Source organism: Mytilus galloprovincialis, chromosome 3 (genome assembly GCF_965363235.1).
Source record: "Mytilus galloprovincialis chromosome 3, xbMytGall1.hap1.1, whole genome shotgun sequence".
Lineage (NCBI taxonomy): Eukaryota > Metazoa > Mollusca > Bivalvia > Mytilida > Mytilidae > Mytilus > Mytilus galloprovincialis.
Genome location: NC_134840.1, coordinates 108,961,686 through 108,989,033, shown reverse-complemented (window position 1 = coordinate 108,989,033; position 27,348 = coordinate 108,961,686). Strand labels below are relative to the sequence as shown.

General features: G+C 31.8%; 1 protein-coding gene across 2 annotated transcripts in view; it reads right to left on the bottom strand.

Annotated features, from left to right (window-relative positions):
• Positions 1-26,476, bottom strand: part of LOC143066702 (cytoglobin-1-like) — a 39,981-nt gene extending 13,505 nt beyond the window's left edge. The window contains exon 1 of one of the 2 annotated variants that reach the window (XM_076239524.1): positions 26,262-26,476. In XM_076239524.1, coding sequence (XP_076095639.1) covers positions 26,262-26,407 — 146 coding nt within the window. In that variant the 5' untranslated portion in view covers positions 26,408-26,476. Of the gene's footprint in view, positions 1-1,376; positions 1,551-26,261 lie in introns of those variants that run through there. The other variant, XM_076239523.1, reaches the window with a different exon arrangement.
• Positions 26,477-27,348: the final 872 nt, after the last annotated feature.

The following is a 27,348-nucleotide window of genomic DNA, read 5'->3' as shown; positions in this document are numbered from 1 at the left end:
AATTTTACTTTTTAAATATCGTGTGTCCAATCAAAGTAAATTCTATATACGTCACTAGCACATCATGTAATGAATTTATCTTACCGACTATCTAAACGTGTGAAATTTAAACTAGTGACCTATCAAAATGAGCGAGTTTTCAATACTGGTAGCATTAAGAAACTACTTCCATTGATCCTACAAAAACCACAGATCCCAGCAATGTCACGTGTCCACTTTACCTGTTAAATATAATGTGTCAACTTTACCTGCCAACTATCGTGTGTCAACTTTACCTGTTAAATACCATGTGTCCACTTTACCTTTTAAATATCATGTGTCCACTTTACCTGTTAAATATCATGTGTCCACTTTACCTGTCAACTATCGTGTGTCCACTTTACCTGTTAAATATCATGTTTCCAATTTACCTGTCAAATATCATGTGTCCACTTTACCTGCCAAATATCATGTGTTCACTTTACCTGTCAAATATCATGTGTTCACTTTACCTGTTAAATATCATGTGTCCACTTTACCTGTTAAATATCATGTGTCCAAACTACCTGTCAAGGTAGTGTCCACTTTACCAATCAAATATCCTGTCCACTTTACCTGTAAAATATCATGTGTCCACTTTACCTGTCAAATATCGTGTTCATTAGACTTGTTTTAAAATAACATGTCCATTATACCTGTCAAATAGAAATCATGTTCACTTTATTTTTGAAATAACGTGGTCACTGTTCCTGTCAAATATCGTGGTCACTGTAGCTGTCAAATATCTGTTCACTTTACCTGTGAAATATGGTGATCACTTTACCTGTCAAATTTCGAGTCCACTTAACCTGTTAAATAGCGTGTTCACAATACCTGTTAAACAAAGAGTCCCTTTTACCTGTTCAATAATGTGTCCACTTTACCTGTTAAATAACGTGTCCACTTTACCTGTTACATAACGTGTCCACTCTACCTGTCAAAAAACGTGTCCACTCTACCTGTCAAATATCTTGTCCACTCTACATGTCAAATAACATGTCCCCTTTACCTGTTCAATATCGTGTCCACTCTACCTCTCAAATAACGTGTCTACTCTACCAGTCAAATAACGTATCACCTTTACCTGTTCAATAACGTGTCCACTTTATCTGTTCAATAACGTGTCCACTCTACCTGTTCAATAACGTGTCTAATATACCTATTCAATAATGTTTTGTCAATACCTGTTCGTTAATTATCCACTATACCTGTTAAATAACGTACAAACTGTACCTGTTAAATAACCTGTCCGTTGTACCTGTTAGATTACCTGTCCATAATACGTGTTAAATCACTTTTCCGCTATACCTGTTTAATAACATGTCCACTGTACTTGTTGAATAACATTTCCACAATACCTGTTAAATATCCATAGTCCAGTGTCCTTTTCTTTCTTTTTGTTGAACATTTTCCAACTGGATTTTACAAGTTTTGTTTCGTCCGGGGACAAAAAGAATTTGATCTGCTTGTTATCTGTAATGTCAACTTTGGAATAAATGGAACAAGCTGTACCCATTTTTTTCAATTTCAAAAAAAGTCAAATAGTAATATTTATCAACGTGTTATGGTGTATTTAAAAAAGAATCGTCACAAATCATATCAAAAATTAATCAATATCGCCCATTATAACTCCTTACCTTGACAATAATTAGAACCAGGATGATGAAGTTGACATGAGAAATCTTTTGGGAATGGGTTGTTTAAATTGATAAATCACCCGAAGCCTCAGTTTTAATCTGTTTAATGACGATCTGATACTGTTTCACTTTGTAGTTCAATATTTTGTCTAATGAGATCTAAAGTGGTCGGTCGCAATTACTAAGTGCATACATGTTGTGTGTGATGTTTATCAACAGTACTATTAAAAATTAAAATGTCTTTATTCTGCCGAGATTGTCTTGACAATCAATAACGGATTAATAGCTGACCGAAAACTTAACGGTTCATGATAAGTACTGCGAAATCATTCGAATTATCTGGTACGCATTGAGTTCTTTTTACCAATAGATCCTTACTATCCTGGAAATATGTACAAAGTGAGAGGTGTTGCGCTATAAAACCCTGTTCAATCAACCATTTTCTAAATTTGAAAATGCCTGTACCAATTCAGGAATATGACGGTTGTTGTCCAATCGTTTGTGATATGTTTTGTCATTTGATTTTGCCATGTGCTTATGGACTTTCCGATTTGATTTTCCTCTGAGTTCACTATTTTTGTGATTTACTTTTTATGTTCCACGAGCTGACCAGGAATTATCAACTTTCTATGCTGGACTTACTGGAGAAATTATATACAGAATAATACTAGTACCCGGTTTTTGCCAGATCGTCCCATATATCATCCCATTATATTTAACAATATTTTAAGAAAACGCAATTCAAATGTAAAAATCGTTATTTATTTTTACACTTATACACAAGTCATTCTACTATACATTTTCCAGAACTATTTAATATTTTTAATAATCAACTAGAAGTTTATGCATAAGGTTATCAATATTCGGACCCAGTTTAACAAGTTCTAACTTTGTATATCAAATTTCGTCCAAACCCAAGACTTTGCTATATTGCGAGTAATTTGACTTATATGTGATACTTATTGAAAACCACCTCTTCATAAAAAAAATAGAAAGCCAATTTTCAAAACATATCAATGGAATACCGTCATTAATCAAAAATTGTTAAGCTATATGATCCGGTAACAAAGTCTATAAGCTCTTTACCTATTTTATGATCTTAGAGTTATACGAAATGACGCAAAATGACACAAAGCTCAAAACTCATTTGAACGTTAACCAAATGCTCTAAACCAATACGATAAAGTGTATGCTGCAGCTTAAATATTCATAATCATATATCAGACAATGTTGAGACATGAAAATTATATTAGCACAAAGCAAAGCTTAGATACCATATATCATATATCAAGAGAGTCTGGTGTGTAGCTGATGAGAAAATCCAACGATAACGCGTTATATATGCATCAATATAATGAACATACATGTATCCATTAAATAAAAAATAGCCCAGAGAAGGATATGATACGTGTCGCACAGCAATTATGAAAGCTTTGTATCATCATTTGAAAACTTTTGAATCAATTGTCATCAGCTATAATTTGCGGCTGCTGGGAAAATGTAAGAGTATGTAATTATCTAAAACACAACAAGACCAACGAACACTCGAAATTATACATGATAACACCGCGAAAGGACCATTAATTGATAAAATAACACCTACACAAGATATTTTAAACTTAAGGTAAAACCACAGACACGTAACCTTAGAATAACAACATCAACGCACATTGAACATTAGAATAAGAGTATCAAATGACAGTTACATCTTAGACTAACACCATCAAATGACACTAACAAAACTACAAATATAAGCACTAAAAGCAACTTTAAAACACTTTAAAGAGACTTAAAAAACACTTTAAAGAAACATAAATATAACCACTAAAAAATATATCGTTAAAAAGATTATCAAAGAATTGAAAAAGATTACACATATAAATTAATAAGAAAACATAATATTGTGTGTACCTCAAAGAGTGTTGCATGATTAACTTGCGTCAGTATATTACTCACACTTTTGTAATTACAATGAAGCTCACTATACATTAGGGATAGGAGTAGGCTAAAAAAGTGTTTAAAGCCCGCATTCAAAATACGACACTGTGTGTGGCTCCCTATGAAGTTTGAAAATTTAGTTGATATCAAAATCCACCGATGAGGCTAGCATACATATATCTATAGGGAGGTGCAATGATTCCTGTTCATATATGCGTCATCGCTCTCAACGTAGCTTTTCATCCAAACTTATGGTGTGAGCTGTTATCTTCTTCAATTGGCGGAGTATGAAAATGGAGTTTGTTGAAACAACTGCCTATATTTTTTTTAGCATACAGGTTTATCTCGGCTATTTGCATCATTATAAATAACTGATTCAAAGAGTGTGCGTCCTGTTTCTGGCATCGGCGGTGTAAACTATTACTAATGCTTTGTTAAATAATAAGATACACAGACGAGACGTATCTCCGTATAACTCAAATGATCGTTTTTAAACAAATGGTTGTTGAAAACTGAAACGTACTAGTATTTTGTCTCACAAGTCATTTGTTTTTGCTGTCATGGGCCTTTTAATTTGGATACATTAAATGTCGTTTGATCTGTTGATAAACTGATTTAGTCCTATTCCCGATTATTCCATCTTGAGTTAGAGGATTTGCATTTCGGGTATTCATGCATAGCAGGAGGCTCATCCTGTCTTGGTCCTACGAGGTCATGTGATTCCCGCAGTTTTTATTTTATCTTGATTGATATCCTATACTTTTAATTAAGAAAATTGAATCTTGGAAGAATGCTGTTGGCTTTAATTTATTACTTTATTCTGTTTCTACGTAATTTTGAGGTATGTTTTTTATGACATATTATAATGGTTGATTACCCATGGGGTCTTAATTTTTATATTTTTACCTTGAATTGATTATGAAACCGATGCAATTGCATTTTCTGATTCAAGGCAAAAAACGTGCTTTCGTATTTCCACTTTGTATTAATTAGATAACATTTCAGATTAAATGTATCCTTTGTAATAAAAAGATTAAAAGAACGCAATTCCTTATAATTAGAAATGGATATTTCCAATTGCAGTAAAGCTGCCTAAGTGCACATACTATTAATATACAACCTAGTGGCTTAATTTTTCATGATCAAACACCAATGGTAATTATATAATGTAATCGAATTCATGTACACTATTGTCAATATAGCTTTTGATCCTGTATAATGTTTTAATACATTATTGATTGGAATAAAACGTCATGTGGTCAATGGGTACAACATTCAAAGTATGTCTAAATTAACAGCATAGTTCAAGACGTAGAAAATGACAAAAATAAAACGATAACATTTTTTACCTGCAGTTCAGTATGTTATTTCTTGCGTAGGTTTCAAATGATATTAATGAACTCATCATTGAGACCAGGCTGAAAAGTACGCAAGATGGGCATATCTTCTACAAAAGACACATAAGTGATGATGGAATCAAAACAGCAAAAAAGGCAAAATAAAATACGAAGTTTAGAAGTATTGAGGCCACAAAATTCCAAAAGAGTAGCCAAAAACAGCTTATAGAAAAGAAGATGTGTTATGATTGCCCATTAGACTACTCTGCACAAGAGACCAAATGACACAGAAAGTAACAACTATAGGTCACCGTATGGCCTTCATCAATGACCAACGCCCATACAGTATTAGGTTGTTCCGATCCTGGGATAAAGTCTGTCAAAAACTATTGCAAACAGCTAATTTATATTTTTGACCATATCAGCAATAACTCATGTCAACACAGAAGTACTTATTACTTGGTGTAGAAGTGTTGACTACTGGGTTTGTTGTGTTCTCCGGAAAGACACTTCTAACAGGAAAAAGTATTGACCTATAGCTAGTGAATGTAAATAAACTCATCATAGACACCAGGGTTAACATTGTGAACATTATACGCGCGTATCATTTACCATGACCCTTTTCAAAATACTATGTATATTCTTCGGTGGACGTATTCAAAATAATGATTTCAAGGTTTACAAACTCGTAAAGGAGACAACACTTTAGTCATAAACGCGTGTGAAAGTTTAAAAAAAATCAAACGTTTTTTGTAGAATTCGTGTATAACGGTGCCGTGTATTATTATTATTTGCCCGTAAAAAATCAAAACGATCGATCGCCCTTTTTTATCACGTTTTAGTGCAACCATTTTGACATCAAAAAACCTAAAAATGCTTCTAACTCAGCAAATCTGACCGTTCCTGCTGAAACAAATATGTGAAACGAAATTAAAATAATCTGGGTAACATAGAAGCTTAGGTTCTACTTTATTATTAAGACAACGATAATTGTCCTCTTTGCTCACTTCTCTGTTTTGTCTCATCCTGGTGTTTATGATGAGTTTATTCATACCGACCCTGTCATGCTCATTCAAAGTATACACGACTGTCAATTTAGTGTTGCTAAAGGATTATCCTAGGTTCTTTCCTAGTGTCCAGAAATACCTTTTTTAGATTATTCATATTTACTTTTTGAACTGTTACTCACAAGTATTTACAAATGCCCCTTTGTTCAGGTTTATGTCATATGCACTGGTTCCATGTCCGTTGAATGAACCCAGTCTATTTGTTCTGATTTTTACGCAAACAAAATTCAATCAATGAATCAAACTTTCTGTGTCGTTAAGAATTGACAATCATTCAATTGTTTGCATATTATAGTGATAACAAGTGTTCTCTGTCATTATGTACATATGATCTTGTTACATTGTATTATCTACCAGTGCATTTAGCTACAACAAAAAGAGGTCAACACCATTTGATTCAATTATCATTGACCAAATCGTGCAATTGTTCTAACTACTTGTTTAGTATTGTCGAGAACGCAGTCTTCAAATTATAATGAATCAAGCACGAATAGATTTGTACAGTTAAATGATAATTCATAATTATAGATATGATGAAAAAAACATCTACACAAAAAATGTTTTCCGAACATTTTAGACGTTGTATTTGAGAGGTTTAGCTAGATTAAAACCATATTCAATCAACCATTTTCTATATAGTAAAATGCCTGTCCCAAGTCAGTATTATGACATTTGTTATCCATTCGTTTGATGTGTTTGAGCTTTTAATTTTGCCATTTGATAAGGGACTTTCTGTTTTGTATTTTCCTCGGAGTCAAGTATTTTCGTGATTTTACTTTTTATTTCTTTAACAATGTCAGTCCGACTTACTCGCTTTTATAAATGTTGACATGTTTTAAAGAATGTACATATTTGATTAAGGCAGCGACTATTCATCTTTTGTAGCCAGCGTGTTGTTAATATTAATTGTTTGATTTCGAGTTTCTTGAGAAAAACGAGTTTCCGAAAGGAAGAGAAAATTATAAAATTTCTAAATGATGGACATTTTTTTTTTAGAAAAAGCACATCATATTTTCGAATGTCATACATTTCAGTTTATACATAAAGGCAACAGTAGTATACCGCTGTTCAAACTCATAAATCCATGGACAAAAAACAAAATCGGGGTAACAAATTAAAACTGAGAAAAACGCATAAATATAAGAGGAGAACAACGACACAACACTACAATGTAACACACACAGAAACGGACCAAGCATCAGACAAAATCCAACGAGAATAACAAATATAACATCAAAATCAAATACATGAATTAGGGATAGACAAGTACCGTGACACGTCTTATCGCAATGTCAATTTACACTCAAAAATAAGAGAAAACAAACGACGCAACGTTAAATTGTAACACACACAGAAACGAACTATAATATAACAATGGCCATATTCCTGACTTGGTACAAGACATTTTTAAAGGAAAAAATGGTGGGTTGAACCTGGTTTTGTGGCATGCCAAACCTCGCACTTTAATGGCAATGTTGAATATAACATTGAAATGACAACATAATATTACAGGACTACAATACAAATAAATAGGAGAACGTATTAGACAAAGAAACACATGATTAATGAATAACAAAAAGCATCAGAATATTTTGTTTCGCTACTGATACAAAAATTTAAAAAAAAAATGACAAACACACGCATGAATATGACAAACAGTGGAAACATAACTGCGTAGAAAGTGTTAATTAACAATTCCAATAATTATCCTTTGTGGTCTGCAAATTACTGGAGTCTTACTCTCAACATTGAATAAACATAATTTCATTAAACTTCATATCACACAGGAAAATATTAACGAAGCATATCGAAACAATTATATGACTGTATTTATTAACTAAATCAAAGAAACAAAATACGTTTGTTCCGATTAAAATCAGTATCGGAAATTATAGCGATTTCTCAATGCTTCATTAGTATGTATGGAATACAACTGATGTTTGTAACTATGTTCACAAAACTAAGGAAAAATCCAATCAGAACATTATTAATTGTTTCAATGCATTGGTAAAAACCTTAAGTATCAATCCTAGATAAATATAAAAAACTAATCCTAGACAATTGTGGCAATGGTAGAACTAATAAAATCATGCTCTTCGAAGTCTGAAATATTGTGTTATACATGATCTGTTGTCAAAAGTTTGAAATAGTCAAGCACTGACGAGTGTCAAATAATAATTTAGCACGAATGAATGGTACACAAATAATCAGAAAAACAAGCAAATGTTGTAACGAGTTCCGGTCTTAAACCGACTTGGAACAATTGTTTAACATACTGATTCAAGAAAAAAACTGTTTTGTTAAGAAATTATTTTAACCTAATTTTTTTAAGGAAAAATAATTAACTATTCAAATACGATATACACAATAGCCAATATTTAAGCATGCTAATTTAGGTTTTTCTCGTACACGTTTATTGTAAAGGTGACCAATAACAGCAATAGGGGAAACGGGATATGTAAAAGTGCTTTGAATTCCTTATAATTTGTTGTGTACCAATTTTGCGTTCATTTCGTGGTTTTTGGTCAATCACGAATTTTAATTTACAACAAATACACACTTTTAATGGCCTATATCATGTGTATATTCAGACTTGTTAAAAACCACGAAATCATTTATCCCCGCAAATACAATGTTTCCTTAATCAACAAAAATTGATACTCACGAAAATGAACAAATTCTCAATAGTCCTTCCCATTTTACTATTAGGACGAACAATACGGAATACCACTGTAAAAGTAATCCTTTAAAAGACCAATCACTATTGAAACCACGAGTGTATTTATTTATACTAAATTCATGAAGATAAATCAAAGTTGTAGGTAATTAAAACGATAAGTGTTCAAACTGTATACGCTTTCAGATAGACTGTGCATGCAAATCCAAATCAACGCATTTTTTTTTTTTCTGTGTCAAAAATCGGATCTAATCGAAAGTTCGACTTAGCTTACATGCACTGCTTATCAGCAATAACTTCAGTTCCAAATGTAAAAAATGCTTATTAGTGTTAAATTTCTCCTGATTCTTCGGTTAGCCCTTTTTGCCTTTGCGATACTTTGATGAGTTTTATCAATTTCAAGAGAAAGACATACAAATTCGGGTTTTAAATGCAATAAAAAGTGTCACAAATTTGTTGTAAAATTAATATCGTAGACAATTATTTACCTCATGTTCTAAGTGACAAGTGTAGCGTCATTTTTCCATTTCTCCATTCACTTCGAATATAGCATGTACAGGGCAAATGTCTATACTTACAAATACATAAAGAAATTGAACAGTTTTTGTTGCAATCTGAAAACGTGAAGGGGAACTTTCTGATATCACAAGCTTCTTTGATGTTGTTTAATTTTCTAAATTCCTTTATTTCAAATAATTCATAACTGATGTTTTGTATTAGAAAACACTTTGACACCTGAAAGGGTGCGTCTTTATATCGTATTTTTTCTTGAAAAAAATTATTACGAAAGGAACTCTTTTTTGTTCTAATGGTAGTATATTTTTTTCATTATGTACTGCTAGATGCAATCGTAAACTATTCTTTTCTCTTAATATAAATACCATATTTTTTAATAATCATATATTTCAAACAAATTTAACAATGACATATATATCAAAATGTGCAAAGTAGCCTTACCTATTGAATATATGAAGTCCAACATATGTATCATTCCTTAAAATTGTCCAACTGTCAAGGACGAGTTTCACTTCCTCCTCCGACACAAATGACGTAATCTGCAAATCTGGATTGTCAAATTTAATGTCAGAATACGTGCAACCCATTCTTTCATTAAAACTGTTGGTTAAGACAATCTCAAATCAGCATTGATCTTCGATCCGACTTTGTTTAATTCTCCATTGCTATTTTAAGTCGTTAGTCTAATGCCGGTATTTTAAAAGCTTAATTTTGATCAGGTGTCCATCATATGGATGCCGGTAATTGGAATTTTAATTTCAATAGAATAATTGCTGATTTTGTAAAGATACAGATTTATTTGTCGTGCAGAAGATGTCCATACTGATCAATAAGTTTGTTGGTAAATGAATAATTAATAGATTGATAAACTGCATTCAGTTGTCCAGTCATTGTCTTAAAAAGTCATTAATTAAGCAAAACTAAACAATACATTGCGATACTGCAACATATTTTAAAGTTTAAAAACGTCAGACAAATGTGAGACTTCTAAAAGAACGATAATACATATACATCTATATAAACTGTTATGACACATTTTTATGATAAATACTAATAGGCTACCTGATCATTCCTAGAATTCAGCAACATCAGAAAGTTAACAATCAATATCGTATTATCTGTTAACTGTATATCAAATAAAACATGCTTATCGCAGTTTTAATAGTAAACCTAGGACAATTTAAATAGTATATGGACCATTAAATTATGCATTAAATTTATCTTACTTCTTGAACAGTATATTACATCACAATATTGAAACGCATCAGGTAATGTTAAGTCATATAAGGATTTATTCATCAGGCTAATAACCATAATACAATATTATAAAGGTGTAGCAATGAACCAACTCTGCATTAGAAACCAAATATGACAAAGAAATTATCAATTATAGGTCATCGTATGGTCTTCAACAATACACAAAAGCTAAACTGCATAGCAAGCTGTAAAAGAACCCAGCCTAACAAAATATAAGAAAATTTAAAGAAGAATACTTACGAGCTGGTTTATATTCAAGATAATTAGCGGAAAATAAATATGAATATAAAATACAGAAACAGACAAATACACTGACTTGGGCATGGCACATTCAGAATCACAGCGTGCTATATAATTTTGTCATGACGTCTAGCCATCCCCTTACCTTGTGCAGATGTGTAACAGCACAACATAAAAACAAACTATAAAGATAGGTATAAAAGAGCTCGCCACAAAGCACAAAGTCAGAAAAGACTCAAATACATATATGAGAGTACTGACAGTTTCGGAAATAATTTCCTTTTTTTTAGTATTTTTAGCAATGGTTTCTTGTGAATCACGACTTTGCGTTACGTTAATTTACTGTATTCTAATTATCTTAGAACAAAGATGTGATTGAAACCTTTGCCAAACATACCTTTTGATAATTGCTGTAAACACTTTTATGTAATAATTACGTAAAAACAGTTAAAAAGTTGTCAAAGAGCACAATTTGTTGGTATCCGAAATTCTAATTATTTAAGTATTGAATCGTTGCTATTTTTATCTTAGATATTAAGGATTAATTATTGCGTAATGTCTTTGAGAAATTGCTCTTCCTGGTTTAGTACGTGGTAGCAATGTGATACAATTATTGTATGAACTAATGAAAGGGTTCTAATCCGAGCAGAATGATAATAATTCACTTATAGCTACAAGACGAGACATAGTTCAATAAATGGGTTCACTGGGTGTTCACGATGAAGGTAAAGCCAGAAAAGTGCTATCGAGGCATTATATAAAACGTGTTTATTTTATAAACATATATACATATTAAAATAAAAGCCGATTGTAACAAAAGTAGCATGTAGCACGATTGTCTACAGTGACGGAAGTCGTGGTTTGTTTTCAGGTAGATTTAAACACAATAAAGTCTAAACACTTGTATTTGTAGATTTTCTACTAAACACGCGACAGATAGGAGTAAGTGAACAAAGATAAATCAAGTTATTGTTATGAGCTTATACCAGTGCATTTTTTTATTTTTTTATTTTAGACGTTTGCATTGCACTGACTTGCTTGGCTTCATCCGACTACTAAAATAATTTATTCAAATACCAAGGAATTTTCCGTAAGATTTAAGCGGGGAAAGGAAATAAGTAAAGAAAACATTCCGGAAAAGGGGGAAGCGATAAGGATTCAATGTTTGTGTTATTCTTAAATTTTGTTTTACTTTTGTTTGCTATTTTTTTTTTAGATATAAAGTACGGTGACTTATAGTTGTTAATGTCTGTGTCTGTGTCATTTTGGTCTCTTGTTGACAGTTGTCTCATTGGAAATCATACCACATCTTCTTTTTTATATCAAAATAAATTAAGCAGAGTTACACCTTCTGCAAAAGTCAGTAATTAAGACAAACTCCCGTAACCCTTTTTTCTTCTTCCCATATAATAAAGTGTTATTAAAGCAAACACCGTTACCAGTACAGTATTTCTATATAAAAAAATATCATATGACTTCGTATTGTTTACTGTTCTAATTATTATGTCATTTTAATCCATGTACTCTTAATCTGTTTCTGTCAAAAAAAATGTAATCTATGTGTGTTGAGTTTGCACAAACACCAATCAATGCATTAATCAAACGTTCTCTATTGTTGTAAAGCCTGTAAAAGGAGACTCATCCAAACAATTGCTTTGTATAGTATAGTGATAACAATTGCTCTAATATGTACATTTGTACAAATGTCGTGGTTTCATTGTTACAACATTATCAACTACCTTTACATTTATCTACAAGAGGAAGTGGTCTACATAATGGATTTTATCTAACCTGAAGTTTGGGTCCTAGAAATATTTTCAGGGAGATAAATCCCTCTCGGCTATGTTTTCAAATTGAGATGAGAATCTGCAGAGTAATATTTCTTCATATATATATATATATATATATATATATATCAAATACAAAGTCCAGCCTTCGAAAAATGTTGCGGTAATTATTGTATTATCTGAACACCGTTGACGTTTTATAAAGTATAACTTTTAAAAATTTCAATATTTAATGCATGAAAAGTACTCGGCATTTAACCATTGACAAAACAAGGATACTCTACAATGCTCTATTTCATCCTTTCAATACAAAAATAAGAAGAAGAGTTACAATTGTAAATGATAATACTCTCCAACAGAAAACAAATCAAGTATAGGTTACCATACGGTCTCCAACAATGAGCGAAACCCGTAACCACATAACAAGCTGTTAGTAAAAGGCCCCGAAATGACAAATGGAAAACAGTTCAAACGAGAGAAATAATGAGCTGATTTATGTACAAAACAATAAACTAAACGCAATTATACAGAAGATGCTCTAAATCCAATATATTAGTTGTGTTTTCTACCATTAAGTATATACATTTGTACATGGCGTGTTATTCCAATTAATTTTTCTGCATTTTTTTATTGATAGTTATTCAGAGTATTTATCAGAGACAAATAATAATTTCAAACCTTTCTTTTTTCCATTCGTTAAATATACATGTATAGGAATATGACTATAAATGATTAAAGTAATATCAATGTTTCTATTATCAAGTATTGTTCATTGTAAACTGTACAGGTTGTTTTTGTTTCGAAAGATACCATAGGTATGATTTTTGTAACTATTAAAGACGTTTTAGAATTTACATTTTAACTTTTAGTGCTTTTAGAAATACCTTATTCAAACACCAGTTTTTTTTATGCAAAGGGGATTATACATTGATTACGCAACTTCTGTACACAATTCTCACATTAACCTTCCATGGACTATTAACAAAGCATCTACAACATTGAAAAGCGCAATAATAAATTGAAATTGAAGTTATTTGTGTCATTTCCTCGACATTTACATACGTTGTTATTCTTTGATTTAATTATACATGCAGCTAACTTAGTTCATTATTGCTCAGCGCTATGATGTAATTTTCATAGACCTCGCAATAAGAATGTATGTTTGGAGACAATTCCTGCAGTGCGTTAAGTTATTTAATACTTAACTCTATAATGACCTTTCATATAGACAAAAATAATTCACTCAGACAGTTGGATTATAAGAGTTAAATTCTAATTGAAATATCGGCATTAATTTACATGTTAAATATATTTATACTGCACTCGTTCTATTTGAGCAGTCAAAATGCGTTGACTGTATATTTCTTCGTCATATACAGCCACTGACCTGATATCCCTTTTTCTCATGAATATTTAAATAGAAGTTGCCAAATTTATATTTTATTATTCATACGACCTCATCAACCCGTTCTTGTTTCCAATGTATACAACAATGAGTGGAACGACTCAAACTTGTTTCCTTTACAAATTTTGAAAAAAAAAACTTATTTCACTTGTTAATATTTTGTGTTTGCAACCAAAGTCATATTTTTTTATGCTTGTTGTTGATATTTTAGCCCATACTTAAACACAAATGTTCATCATCGATTACGGGTTTCAACATTTCATTGTGTCGTATATTTCTCCGCCTGCATGATATGAAGCCTTTTAAATTGGCAATTTTTCCCAATATTTAAATCATATAAATAACATTAACACATTAAAATACAATTGATAATGTGTTATGTAGATTGCAGTATAAAGACAATAATAGTGCATTGACTTGACATATCAACGATATAAGGATTCGGCCCGAAACGGGGAACTAGCTCGGCGGAGCCTCGTATTTGCCCGTATCTAAGCCTCATCCTTATATTGTTGATATGTCAAGTTAATGCACTGTTATTGTCTATATAAGTTGTTAATTATGTTATTCTTTACCCACAAGTTCTTTCGGATCGATTAATGAGATGTTAAATGAAATGGAAAGAAATATATGGCATCACATACAAAAAAAATCAAAATTTATACACTTTAGCCTTTGAAGCAAAAACAACAAATATGTCTTCTTATATCTATATCCAGATAGTTTTTTGAAGGTTTAATGTCCAAGGCAAACACTGTATTTTTCCTATACACTTTCTTAACAGTCTCTTATTACCTGATTTAAACTTACCATTCTTTATTTGTGGCAGAAGAAATTTGTTATCATATTTTTTTTTCTTTTAAAGGAAGTTGATTCTATAGGGTGTTTGTGGAAATTAAAAAACAAAATATTGAAAAATCATATTTACTTATTTTCAATTTCCAATCCAAACGATGATTTGTTGTTATTTCAATTTAACTTCGTTGTTTTCGTCTTGAACACGATTAAATATATCCAATTTGACGCTAAGAACAATAAAAAATCAATCTTGATAGGTTTTGTCGAGATAAATTTCCTTGTGGAACGCCACAACTGTCTTGTTATGATCATTTTCATTATATGATGAACGTTTGCCATTCAATGAGGGATTTTACCTTTATATGATGTGCAAAGACTGTTATATGGTATCCAGCTGACGTTCATATAATGTATAATAAGCAAATATCCTTAGACTGTGTGCAAATATCTTAATATAATGTTCAAATATCTTTATATATATGCAAATATCGTATATAATGTGCATATATCCTTCAATATAATTTGCATACATCTTTATATAACGTGGTTGTGATATAATATTCTGTGATTGTAACATTATATGATGTGGTTCGCTTTACTTCATTGTATTACGCCAAAATATCCTTATATGATGTGCTTTCATCGTTGCTAATTACTGTGTCATTTGTTTTCTTGTGAAAGTTGTCGCATTGGCAAAATTGTGAAAAGTAATTTAGCTGTATACCTATTATAGCAATTAAATCAATTAACATTTTTTGTACCAAGTCAGGAAAATGGCCATTGTTATAAAATAGTTCGTTTCTGTTTGTGTTACATTTTAATGCTGTGTGTCTGTTGTGTCGTAGTTCTCTTATATTTGATGCGTTTCCCTTTTAGTTTTAGTTTGTAACCCGGATTTGTTTTTTCTCTATCGATTTATGAATTTCGAACAGCGGTATACTACTGTTGCCTTTATTTATAACATAAGCTATCACTTTTAATATCAATTTTATAACATAATCGATAAACGCATCGAACGATGCATACTTGTATGAATGAAAAGTTATATTGAATAAACTTCACCTTCGTGCTTTACAGTTGCATATAAAAACAAAGTGTTTGCTTGCATCTTTTACACTACTTTTGTTCACATTTTAACAGGTTCAACTAGAAAGCTACCTGCAACATAGAGGTACCTGACACACACATCAAGGTCTTTGAGCTTCGATTGGTTGGAAGTCGCTCATATACACCTCCAGTTCAAGGAAGCGAACTGTTAAAAAGTACTAGTTTACCGAACGTTTTTTGTTTGAGGAGGGGATGAGAAGCATGTTAATCTTATACATTGTTTTATTCCAAATTTCGTCAATAAAGCCATTATTCTTTTCTGAAGGTAAGCGAAAATAAACTCATCATAGATACCAGGATTAAATTTAGTATGTACGCCAGACGGGCGTTTCGTCTACAAAAGACTCATCAGTGACGCTCGAATCCAAAAAAGTGAAAAAGCCAAATAAAGTACGAACATTGAGAACAAAAATTCCTAAAAGTTTTGCCAAATACAGCTAAGGTAATCTATATACTCTTCGCTTTTATTGAAAATGAGACAAAGAATATACGTGATCTATAATCTGATCGGGTATGTGCCTCAATTACCATTAAAACGCGAGTTTGTCTTGGGCCGAGCTGTCCTCAGAACTGGTCAATAGCAGACTTGTTAACATGTCTAATATTGCGCAGACTTCTCAGTAGGTCTGTAGCAAACTTAACATTGCAGACATATGTCTGGTTTACCAACGTCGAAGTTAAATCAGGTTAAGATTGCACACATCTGTATGAATAAAAAAAAATTAATAGCTTGAATTATCAGCAGACATAATGAAGTTGCTTGAAATATGTGTATCAACTTAATTTTAATAGACACTGCCTCTAAACTTCATACATGAAACCAAACCTTTTCGTTTTCCTCCCTTTTGAAGTGAAAAATGACTTTTTCAAGAAATATGAAATAAAATTTTAAAATAAACATGCTCCCTCCCCCCCCCAAAAGATGAAAGTTTGGTACATTTGCCTTGTTTACAGTTCTTTGTCCTTTGCCTGGAGGTGTATACATGATCAGCGTCTCCCGAATTCTTTTATGTTGCGGTATACAGTCTAATTGAATAAAATTTAGAATGGAAATGGGGAATGTGTAAAAGAGACATCAACCCGACCATAGAACAGACAACAGCAGGTCACAAACAGGTCTTCAATGCAGCTAGAAACTCCCGCACAGAAGTCGTCCTTCAGCTGGCCCCTAAACAAATATATATATATACTAGTTCAGTGATAATGAACGCCATACTAAACTCCAAATTGTACACAAGAAACTAAAATAAAAAATAATACAACACTAACAAAGGCCAGAGGCTCCTCACTTGGGACTCGCGCAAAAATGCGTCGAGGTTAAACATGTTTACAAGATCTCAACCCTCCCCTATACCTCTAGCCAAGTAGAAAAGTAAACGCTTAACAATACGCACATTAAAATTCAGTTCAAGAGAAGTCCGATTCTGACGTTAGAAGATGTAACCAAAGAAAAAAACAAAATGACAATGATACATAATAACAACAGACTACTAGCAGTTAACCGACATGCCAGCTCCAGACTTCAATTAAACTGATTGAAAGATTACCTCTACATCATATGAATATCAGGCACAATCCTTTCCGTTAGGGGTTTAGTATCATATCATCATAACATATATGAGACGAACATAACCCGTGTCATGACAACAATTGTTTTTTTTTTTAAATGTGTTTTGTTCCAATGCAAAGACCCTCCCTATAAGAGAATCAATATTAACGCCAAAATATGCAATCTTTAATGACCTGACAACAGTATCGTAACTATATTACTTTTTAATAAGTCTATTTAAAGGTTTTGTTAGCTTCTGAGGTGAATAGTGACATTTTTGTGGTTTATAAAGAATATTTCCATAAAAAATGTGATGTAAAATATCTGAACGTATAAGAAGTCTGTATGTTGAGTTATATTTACGAATGATTTCCTTAATCTATCTTTCTATCTACAAAATAGATGGATGAAGACAAAATTAAAAGCTACAGCATATATATAAACCACGTAGAAGCTCACCAAATTGCTCTTTTCGTTCATACTTGGGCACTGCGTAGGATGAGTGGTCTAGGTTTCGACCTACAGTATCACTAGCTTGTTTACACATATGTTGTGAGTTCGAATCGTGTATGTGGCAGGTACTCTCGATTCAAATCTTTATTTACTATATCTTTCAGTTTTCTTACCAAAGGTCGGTTGAAAATTGCACATCATATAAGAATTAACACATGATTGAAGTATATTTGCAAATCATATAATAATGTCTGCCCATCATATAAGGATGTGCAGACATCTACAAGTACATTTTATCAATATTTGCAAATTTGCAAATCTGGCTTGTCAGAATAAGCAACCTATTTTTTTCATTAAATCTGTTAATTAAGATAATCTGAAATCAACATCGATCTTTGATCCGCCTTCATTTAGTTTCCATTGTTATATAAAGTCGTAAGTTAAATGACAGCGGATCTTAAGAAGATTAATTTCAAAAAAAGAATAGCTGATTTTAAATACATACAGATTTATGTATCGTGTAATAGATTTGTAAATGGCTAGTAAATAGATTAATGATAGTCCACCATTTGTCCAACTAATGTTTTAAAAACTTACTTTAGTAGACAAAAAAAATCAAATATTACGATGCTGCAATCTTAATTGAAACCTTAGAACGACAAAATTCGAGACAACTGAGAGAAGGATCTTTTCACATAAATCCATTTAAAGGATTATGAGACAAAATTATGATTAATACCCGGATGTAACAGGAACATTCCTAGAATTCAGCAACATCACAAAGTGAACAATCAATATCGTATTTAAATATTAATTTTGTTAATCAAAGTCACGCGTACCTTATCAAAAGTTGTAATAGATGATTAATGACAAATCCAATATTATGTGGAGCATTTAAATGTACATGGATTTATCTTAAATGCCTATATCTAGATATATATCAGCTAATTTCGAGCATTGTAAAGATTGAATCAAAAGGTTTATTACCAAAGAATAAGACTACAAAGATTTACGATGATTGACAATGAGACAACTTTGCAATAGAAACTAAATTTGACGTAAACATTTAAACGATGGGTAGCAGTTCGGCCTTCAACAAGGAATAAAAGTCATACCGCATAGCAAAGTATTAAAGAACACAACCTAACAAAATGTAAAACAAATTAAACGAAAAAATAACGACCTCATTTATTTACAAATAAAGTCATACGAACAAACTATATGATTAAGTTAAACAAAAGCATGGCACAAAGCGCAAAAACAGACCAGGCACATGAACACACAGGTTAAGAAATTTATTTCAAAGTCAATACCAAATAAAACAAAATGATGTAACTAAGATTAAAATAGTTATAAGTGCATATCAACAAACAGAATGATTTATTGCTAAGACGTTTTATTGTTAAAACTTAGGTAAATCATGACATTGTGCAGTCTGGCATCTGTTAAGTCCTCTGAATAGAAAGATTGAAGAAAATGAAATTTCAAGTGAAAATCACTTACCAAAATGTTTTTTGTCAAATATTGTAATTTGTTTTGTTATCTAGAAACGGTAATTGGACAATAATTGTTGATGCACACAATATGTTATAATCATTCAAAAAGTCAAGTATTATAATTTGTATCGACAGGAAACAAATTTTTATCCTTAAAAGTATTGAATAGAGCTTTCGTCATCTTAAAACTAAGTAATTTATTATTGCGTAACGTTTTTTTTTTTTTTTTTGAAAAATCACTCTCCTTGAATTAGTACGAAGTAGCAATACAATACAATGAATTGTATAAACTACTTGAAGTGATTTAATCAGAGCATGATAACTACAGTTTTTATAGACTGATCAGGATGAAGGAAAAGAGCGACGGAAGTATGAAATGCATAATGCGTTTATTTCATATACAATGCATTATACATATTACGGTAAGGATAAACATCCATTCCAAACACAAATTTGAATGTATCAGGGTCGCCTAGAATGCTGGAAGTCGTGGGTTTGCTTCTTTGGAGACTTAAACAAAATAAGAAAATAAAGATTATTCATATTGATTCTTCTTTCTGATCACGTGACAATTAGGAGTGAGAACAAAGACTTATCGAGTTGTAATTATAAGCGTAGGCTCCACGAAACATCTTTCTAAATTATTAACATCTATTTTATCAGCATCAAACCTGGGCTCCAAAGGTATTGCCTTTTCTAGAGGTGGCGTGAATAAGATGTGGATACTAAACAATTCCAAAGATCTTTTAGAGTACATACAATCTAAAACTCTCTCATCTTGCAATGGTATTAAAACATTTGATTTTTCTACACTTTACACAAGTATTCCCAATTTCAAACTAAAAGACAAATTGAAAGAGTTGGTATTACTTTGTTTCATTAAAAAGAATGGCGAACGTATATACAAGTATCATGTCTTGGGGAGGGATAAATCCTACTTTGTAAAGAATAACTCTGATACAAACAAAAAATTCTCTGGATCTGACATTATCAAGATGCTTGATTTCTTGATTGACAACATATTTGTTACCTTAGGAGGACTGTTTTTTCAACAGACTGTCAGAATTCCAATGGAAATCAATTGTGTCCCTCTTCTTGCCGACTTGATTCTTTATTCTTATGAGGCTATCTTCATACATTATTTTCTTAGGAAGAACGATAAGAAGTTAGAAATATCCTTTAACTTTACGTTCGGCTATACAGATGCTGTTCTCTCGCTAAATAATACAAACATTGGTCACTATGGTAAACAAATCTATCCCATCGAACTAGAGATAAAGGATACTACAGATACAGCTAAGTCTGCCTCATATCTTGACTTACATCAAGAAATTGAAAATGAGTGTCGGTTGAAAACAAAACTTTACGACAAAAGTGAGTTGTGAACTTTCCATTTCAATGTAGCAAGACTCCAGCAGCACTTGCATTCCGAGTAAATACCTTCCAATTGATTCAAAATTCCTGGGCTTGTATTTCCTATCACGAATTCCTTGATAGAGAATTGCTACTCACAAGGAAGATATTAAACCAAGGGTTCCAAATGGTGCAGTTGAAATCATCCCTTCGTAAATTTTACAGACGTTCACCGTTACGGAATAACCGTTTTATAGATGCTAGCATATATGTCCATCATGTCGTTACTTCAATATCCTTCCCTTTCACGAATGTGACCTACAGAGTTGGACTATTTACCGGATTTGTAATTACATAAGCAACACTCCCCCTCTGGTATCTTTCATCACTGTTTTAGACCGTACATGTTTTTTTTTTATTATTTTACACGTTTGCACTGCACTGACTGGCTCAGCCGCATTAGACTACTTAATTTCTTTCTATCAAAACAAAAAATCATTCTTAAGGTCACGGATCAATTTCCCTAAAATCTAAATTTAAAAAAAAAGAAGAAATGGAAAATGATCACAGAGAGAAGTCCAGGAAAAGGGGACATTATTTGGAATGAATATATGAGGTTTTCATTTTCATGTTATTTTATTCTGTTTTTGTTTTTTTGAGAAATATTGACATTTCAACACAATTTGCAGTGTTAAGATGAATCTCAGTTACCCTTTCTGCTTCGCATATTAACATTCATTTAAACAGTCAGTCAAGGTCATTAAACACTTCCATATATATTTAAACAGTTTATACTGAAGTTCGTTAAGGCTTTTGATCGAAGAATTATACAAATTTCCCCCCTTTTTGTACTGAATTAATATTCGTCAATCATTTTCAATTGTCCATTTTGTCAATGTTATGACATTTACACTTTTCATATCTCTGTAGATCTATTTATTATGAATTTTGTGCAAACAACTAGTAATCAATCAATGAATCATTTAAACAATTGAAATTGAGAAAGGAAATGGGGAATATGTCAAAGCGACAACAACAACCCGACAATATATCAGACAACAACCGAATGCCACCAAGGAGTTTGTATAGTTTAGGAATTACATTTTTTTTTCTGTAAACATGTACATTTGTGCATAAGTCGTCGTTAAATTGTAGCAACTTTCTGTAGATTTAGCTACAAAAGAAAAAAGACTACACGATACGATTTTATCTTAAGTGACCAAACTATGCAGGGAACTATGAATATTTTCAAACAGTTTTCAATAATGCAATCAGCTAGAAATCCCTCTCGTGTTAATTTTTAAATAAAAAAGAAATCTTCTAAGTCAAAGAGGGACGAAAGATACCAGAGAGACAGGCAAACTCATAAATCGAAAATAAACTGACAATGCCATGGCTAAATATGAGAAAGTCAAGCAGACAAACAATATTACACATGACACAACATAGAAAACTAAAGAATAAGCAACACGAACCCCTCCAAAAACTAGGGATGATCTCAAGTGCTCCGGAAGGGTAAGCATATCCTGCTACATACGTGGCAACCGTCGTGTGGCTTATGTGATATAATCCGGTAAAACGTCTAATATGGTAGGTAACATACATGAAAGGGAAGGGGATTGTAGTTACGACGTAAGGAACATATCCGATATCATTTGCGAAACGGTTATTCCATGACGGTCAACCAACTCGTGATGGCGTCCGTAAAATTAACGAAGGAATGATTTCAACTTCACAATTTAGCGGCTTCGAAAAACTTTGCGGTGATTTGTGTATTATCTGTAAGGCTTTGACGAATTATATATAGCATGCCATTTACACATTTCAAAATACAATGCACGAAAAGTAATTGGCGTGTAACCATTGACTAGAATATTTTTATTCCTGCATTTATACGCATATATACATTGTACATTTTTGCGTTATGTATCTCAATTTACATACTGCCTAGTAATTGTACAAGACACTTTGATTTGCAGTGATGGGGTATTCGTGTTACATGTTTATGTTTAATTATATGAACATAGTTGCATATTGTTATAAGGAGATAAAAGCAATACAAATGCAACTAACTGTCAATAGTGTAACTCAACATTGCAAGTTTTTAAAATAACAAAAGATTTTTATAACTATTAAGGATTCTAAATGTTTTAGGAACACCTCACGGAAAAATCAGCATTTTTTTCAATAATCCCGAGACTCTGATACTTTAAAATGAATTTTCCATGATTAGTTTTAAAAACAAAAGGTATAAATCATTGAAAAGCACAATAATAAATCAAAATTGTAAATAATTATGTTATTTTCTTAAGATTAAATATTTTTTCGTTCTTTGATTACATCATATATCATTTAAACATCCCCACGCAGTTATATCTTTTGGTTTGTTTTTGCACAGCACTATGTTGTACGGCTAATAGACCACGCAATACGATCGAACGTTGAGCATCAATTCGTGCAGTGCCTAAGTAATTTAATACTTTACACATTGATTACCTCTTATATAGCTAAAGTATTAAGTTGGATCATCAGCGTTAAATTGATATAAGTTGTTAATTTTGATCTTCTTTCCTGTCAGGTACATAGGTTATAAACTTAATAGAGCAAAATATATGGCATCATGTATTAACAATTATATGACCACGCATTCTTTTTTTAAATAAAAACACTTTGTTGTGGTGTGATATATTTAACTGCAGTATTTGAAAAAAATCCAAATAATTTTCAAATTTCTAATCTAAGTGGTCAATACCACAAAATAAAATATTCAATAAACTATAAAAATAAATACAGTTTTAAATGGTATTAAAAAGAAAAACAAAATAGACCTAATTATGCTAATTTTGCAGCAAGTTCATGGTAGAGAGTATGAATAATAAAAACGAAAATAGAAGAACAGTTAGGAGTTTAAAATGGAAATCATGACAAAACGAATTTCTTCCAGTTTATATTTATATAAATTTCCGGTGTTATACATTTATCAAAGTTTCTTAATGGCCAGTATAATGCTATATTTCCGTTTATCCATTAATTATTTAAAGAGAGAGCCGTGGTGTAGTGGTTAGTGCATCGGACTGTTAACACAAAGGTCTCTGGTTCGATTCCCGTCTGGGATGCAAATTTCAGGAACTCAATTTTTGGCTCTCCCTTGACACCATCTGCGAGTATGGTCTTGAGGAAACGATGATAGTCCGTCGGAAGGGGACGATAAATGGCTGACCCGTGTTAAGAGAGAGACATATCTCTTGCACGTTAAAGACACCCTTGTAGATATCGAAAAAAGAGTAGGCTAATCCCGCTACAAGGCAGCACTCGCACCCACAAAGTGGAAAGGGATAAATATAAGTTGCTAAACTTGTTTCCCAATCAACTATGAATAAGTATGTTTAAACTAAATGTTTAAAGCAGAATACATGTCTTGATTTGAATATATAAAAAGAAACGAAAAAAGAGTTTAAAACAATGTATGCAGCCTCATTGACGTACCAAACGTGTTGCACTATGCTGTTCTGATTTTATTTCTGTTTCGATTCCTCTCTTTCTGTGTCAAGTATATTATGCAAAATGAGTCAAATGTAAAAAAAAAATTAAATAAAGAAAGAAAGATTAAGCTTGTGTTTTGCATGGCTATTGAGGTTTTCTGGTTTTGACAATACAGTATGGTTAATAGAACTTTTATTCATAGGAAGAAGAGCAAGCTTTCTTTACAATGTATTTATTGCTAGAAGTGATCGTATCAACTTATTGTGTTGATGTTTTTGACATATATTAAAAATAAGGAGATGTTGTATGATTTGCCATCTTGAAATATAATGGAATTTGATGCAACTATCATGCAAGTAAAATGTTTAGCGCTATAAAACCAGGTTCAATCCACAATTTTCTACATTTGAAAATGCCTGTACCAAGTCAGGAATATGACAGTTGTTGTCAATTCGTTTGATGTGTTTTATCATTTGAGTTTGCCATTTGATTATGGACTTTCCGCTTTGAATTTTCCTCGGAGTTCAGTATTTTTGTGATTTTACTTTTTTCCAATTAGGCATTATTTCCGAAAAGTTCGAATGAATGGTTGCCATAACATTATCATTGGTAATCGTATGGCTTATAATATGAGATGATAAAAAGTGTACCTTACAGTCAGCTATTAAAAAACCCTCGACGTTACAAATATGAAACAATTGAATAGAGAAAATTAAAAGTTTTATTTATAACATAAAAATTTACAAAAAAAATATGCCAGACATGCATGAACCAACGGTAACCACTGCACTACTGGCTCCTTACTTGGGATAGGAACATATATAATGTGGCAGGCTAAATATGTTTGAAGGCGCCAACCCTTTCCTAACCCTGAACAGCGGTATATATGTAGGACTCAAATCTATGACGGGTTCCAAATCTATGGCAGATTTCTCATCTATGGCAAATGTGACGTTACAAACGTCAAACAAACCAAATCTATGGCAGATTTTTTTCATAACGTCACAATTGAATAACACATAATTGCATGTACACCATCGCCGCCGATTATGATGGCGGAACCCATAGATTTGAACACCATTTTAGATAAAGGCATTTCCCTCGACAACAATTTTCGGATGGTTTAAAGGAAGATGTGACTTTTTATTCGAAAGAGGGACAAAATGTGCTGTACCGTCCGAAGCTCGCGATGGATAAGGACACCGCTGTTTACAGTACCGTATAATTTAGAAAAGGATTTAAAATAAATATTTCATTGCTGCCAAAGTTTATAAAGTAAAAAATCAAATTACTACATACCAATTTGATTTAAATTGTCATCAAGTAAAAATAAGTATTAACATTGAAATAACATTATGTGAAAATTCAAACTGTTCTTTTTTATTTGCCTTTTTTATATAAAAACCTGCCTTCTTGTTTGAAAACAGATTTACTGGTTTGTTTAATGAATGGGCTAAACAGGTACCATGCACAGATTAAAAAAAAAGTAGTTTTACCGGGTGCATCATTTTAATCTTTAAGTCTGTTTTAAGTTCTATGAATTCATCATTTACGAAATGTTATAGTTGAACATTATGGAAATTTATTTTACAAATGTTTATAGACATGCTCCCGTTATTGCATATTTCCTTTTGTTTACGACAAGTCATCGGTCGTATACATAGATATATATATTGCATTGTTTTCCATTTGCACACAATTTGCCAATAAATTTGAATACAACAATAATCCGCCATAGATTATAAAATTACAAAACTTGACATAGATTACGATAGTAAAAACCATGCCATAGATTTGGGATGACATGTCGTCACATTTACCATAGATTAGGAATCTGCTATAGATTTGAAACCCACCATAGATTTAAGTCTACATATACTCAATACAATGAAGAAAAAAACTAACAATAACAAAAACAAGACATTGCAGTGTATTTTTATATCCATAAAAACAAACCACACAAAAATCGAGAATATGAGACTAAGACATCAATCAGTGCATTTCCAACATTCAAAGGATTCATACAAAGACGACATTAACAAATAGAGAAATATATGATTTTGTGCAACACTTTTCATGTGATCACATGATTCAAACGAATGGAACAAATGCATTTATAATACAATGTAAAAGACCTTCTTACCTTTTGAACATATGTAGTCCAACATTTGTATCATTCTTTATCATTTTCCAACTGTCCTGGACGAGTTTCACTTCCTCCTCTGACACAAATGACGTAATCTGCAAACCTGGATTGTCAAATCTGACGTCAGAATAAGTGCAACCCATTGTTTCATTGAAACTGTTGTTTTATCTAATTTGAAATCAACAACGATCTTTGATCCGACTTCGTTTCATTCCCTATTGCTATTTGAGACCGTTAGTCTAATGACGGTATTTGAAAGCTTATACCTGAACAGGTGTTCAGCCTATCACAGCTGATTATTGAAGTTTACTTTTATGACAATTATTGCTGATTTTGTAAAGATACAGATTTATTTTTTATGTTGTAGATATTCATACTGATTAACAATCAATTGGTAAATGACTAGTAAATAGATTAATAACCTGCCGTTTTTTGTCCGGCCAATGTCTTAAAGGCTTGATTTATTTACCAAAACAACCAATACATTACGACGCTGCAACGAAATGAAATCTCATAACAACAAAACGTGAGACAACTAGGAGAACGATCATTTCATATAAATTCATTTAAATGATTATGACACCAAATTATGATTTATGCCCGGATGTTACTTGATCATTCCACGCTTTCAGCAACATCACGAAGTTAAGAATCATTATCGTATTAACTAAAATGCATATTAACTGTTAACTTTGTAAACTTATCTTATCTATGTTTTAATAGTTACTTTTGGACAATGCTAATAGTATATGGAACATTAAACTGTTCGTTGTATTTATCTTGTTTCTATAACAGTATTGAATTCATATTTTTGTTTTCATACATAACTGTAACAAATGAGCTGCCTCTGATATAAATCGAACTTATACAAACGAATATCAATACATCTGTTAAGTTAACTTATTTCGGGTTCACCACATTTCTATGGAAGTATGTACTGATTTGGAAATTGAGTTCATATAACATAACAGACCAACATTTTTTTGAATTCGTATTTTAATATTCTGAAATCAATCATGTAAATGTATTTGTGCATTTCAATAAGGGCGATTTCTCTCCTCTCATATATATTAATATTAATCAG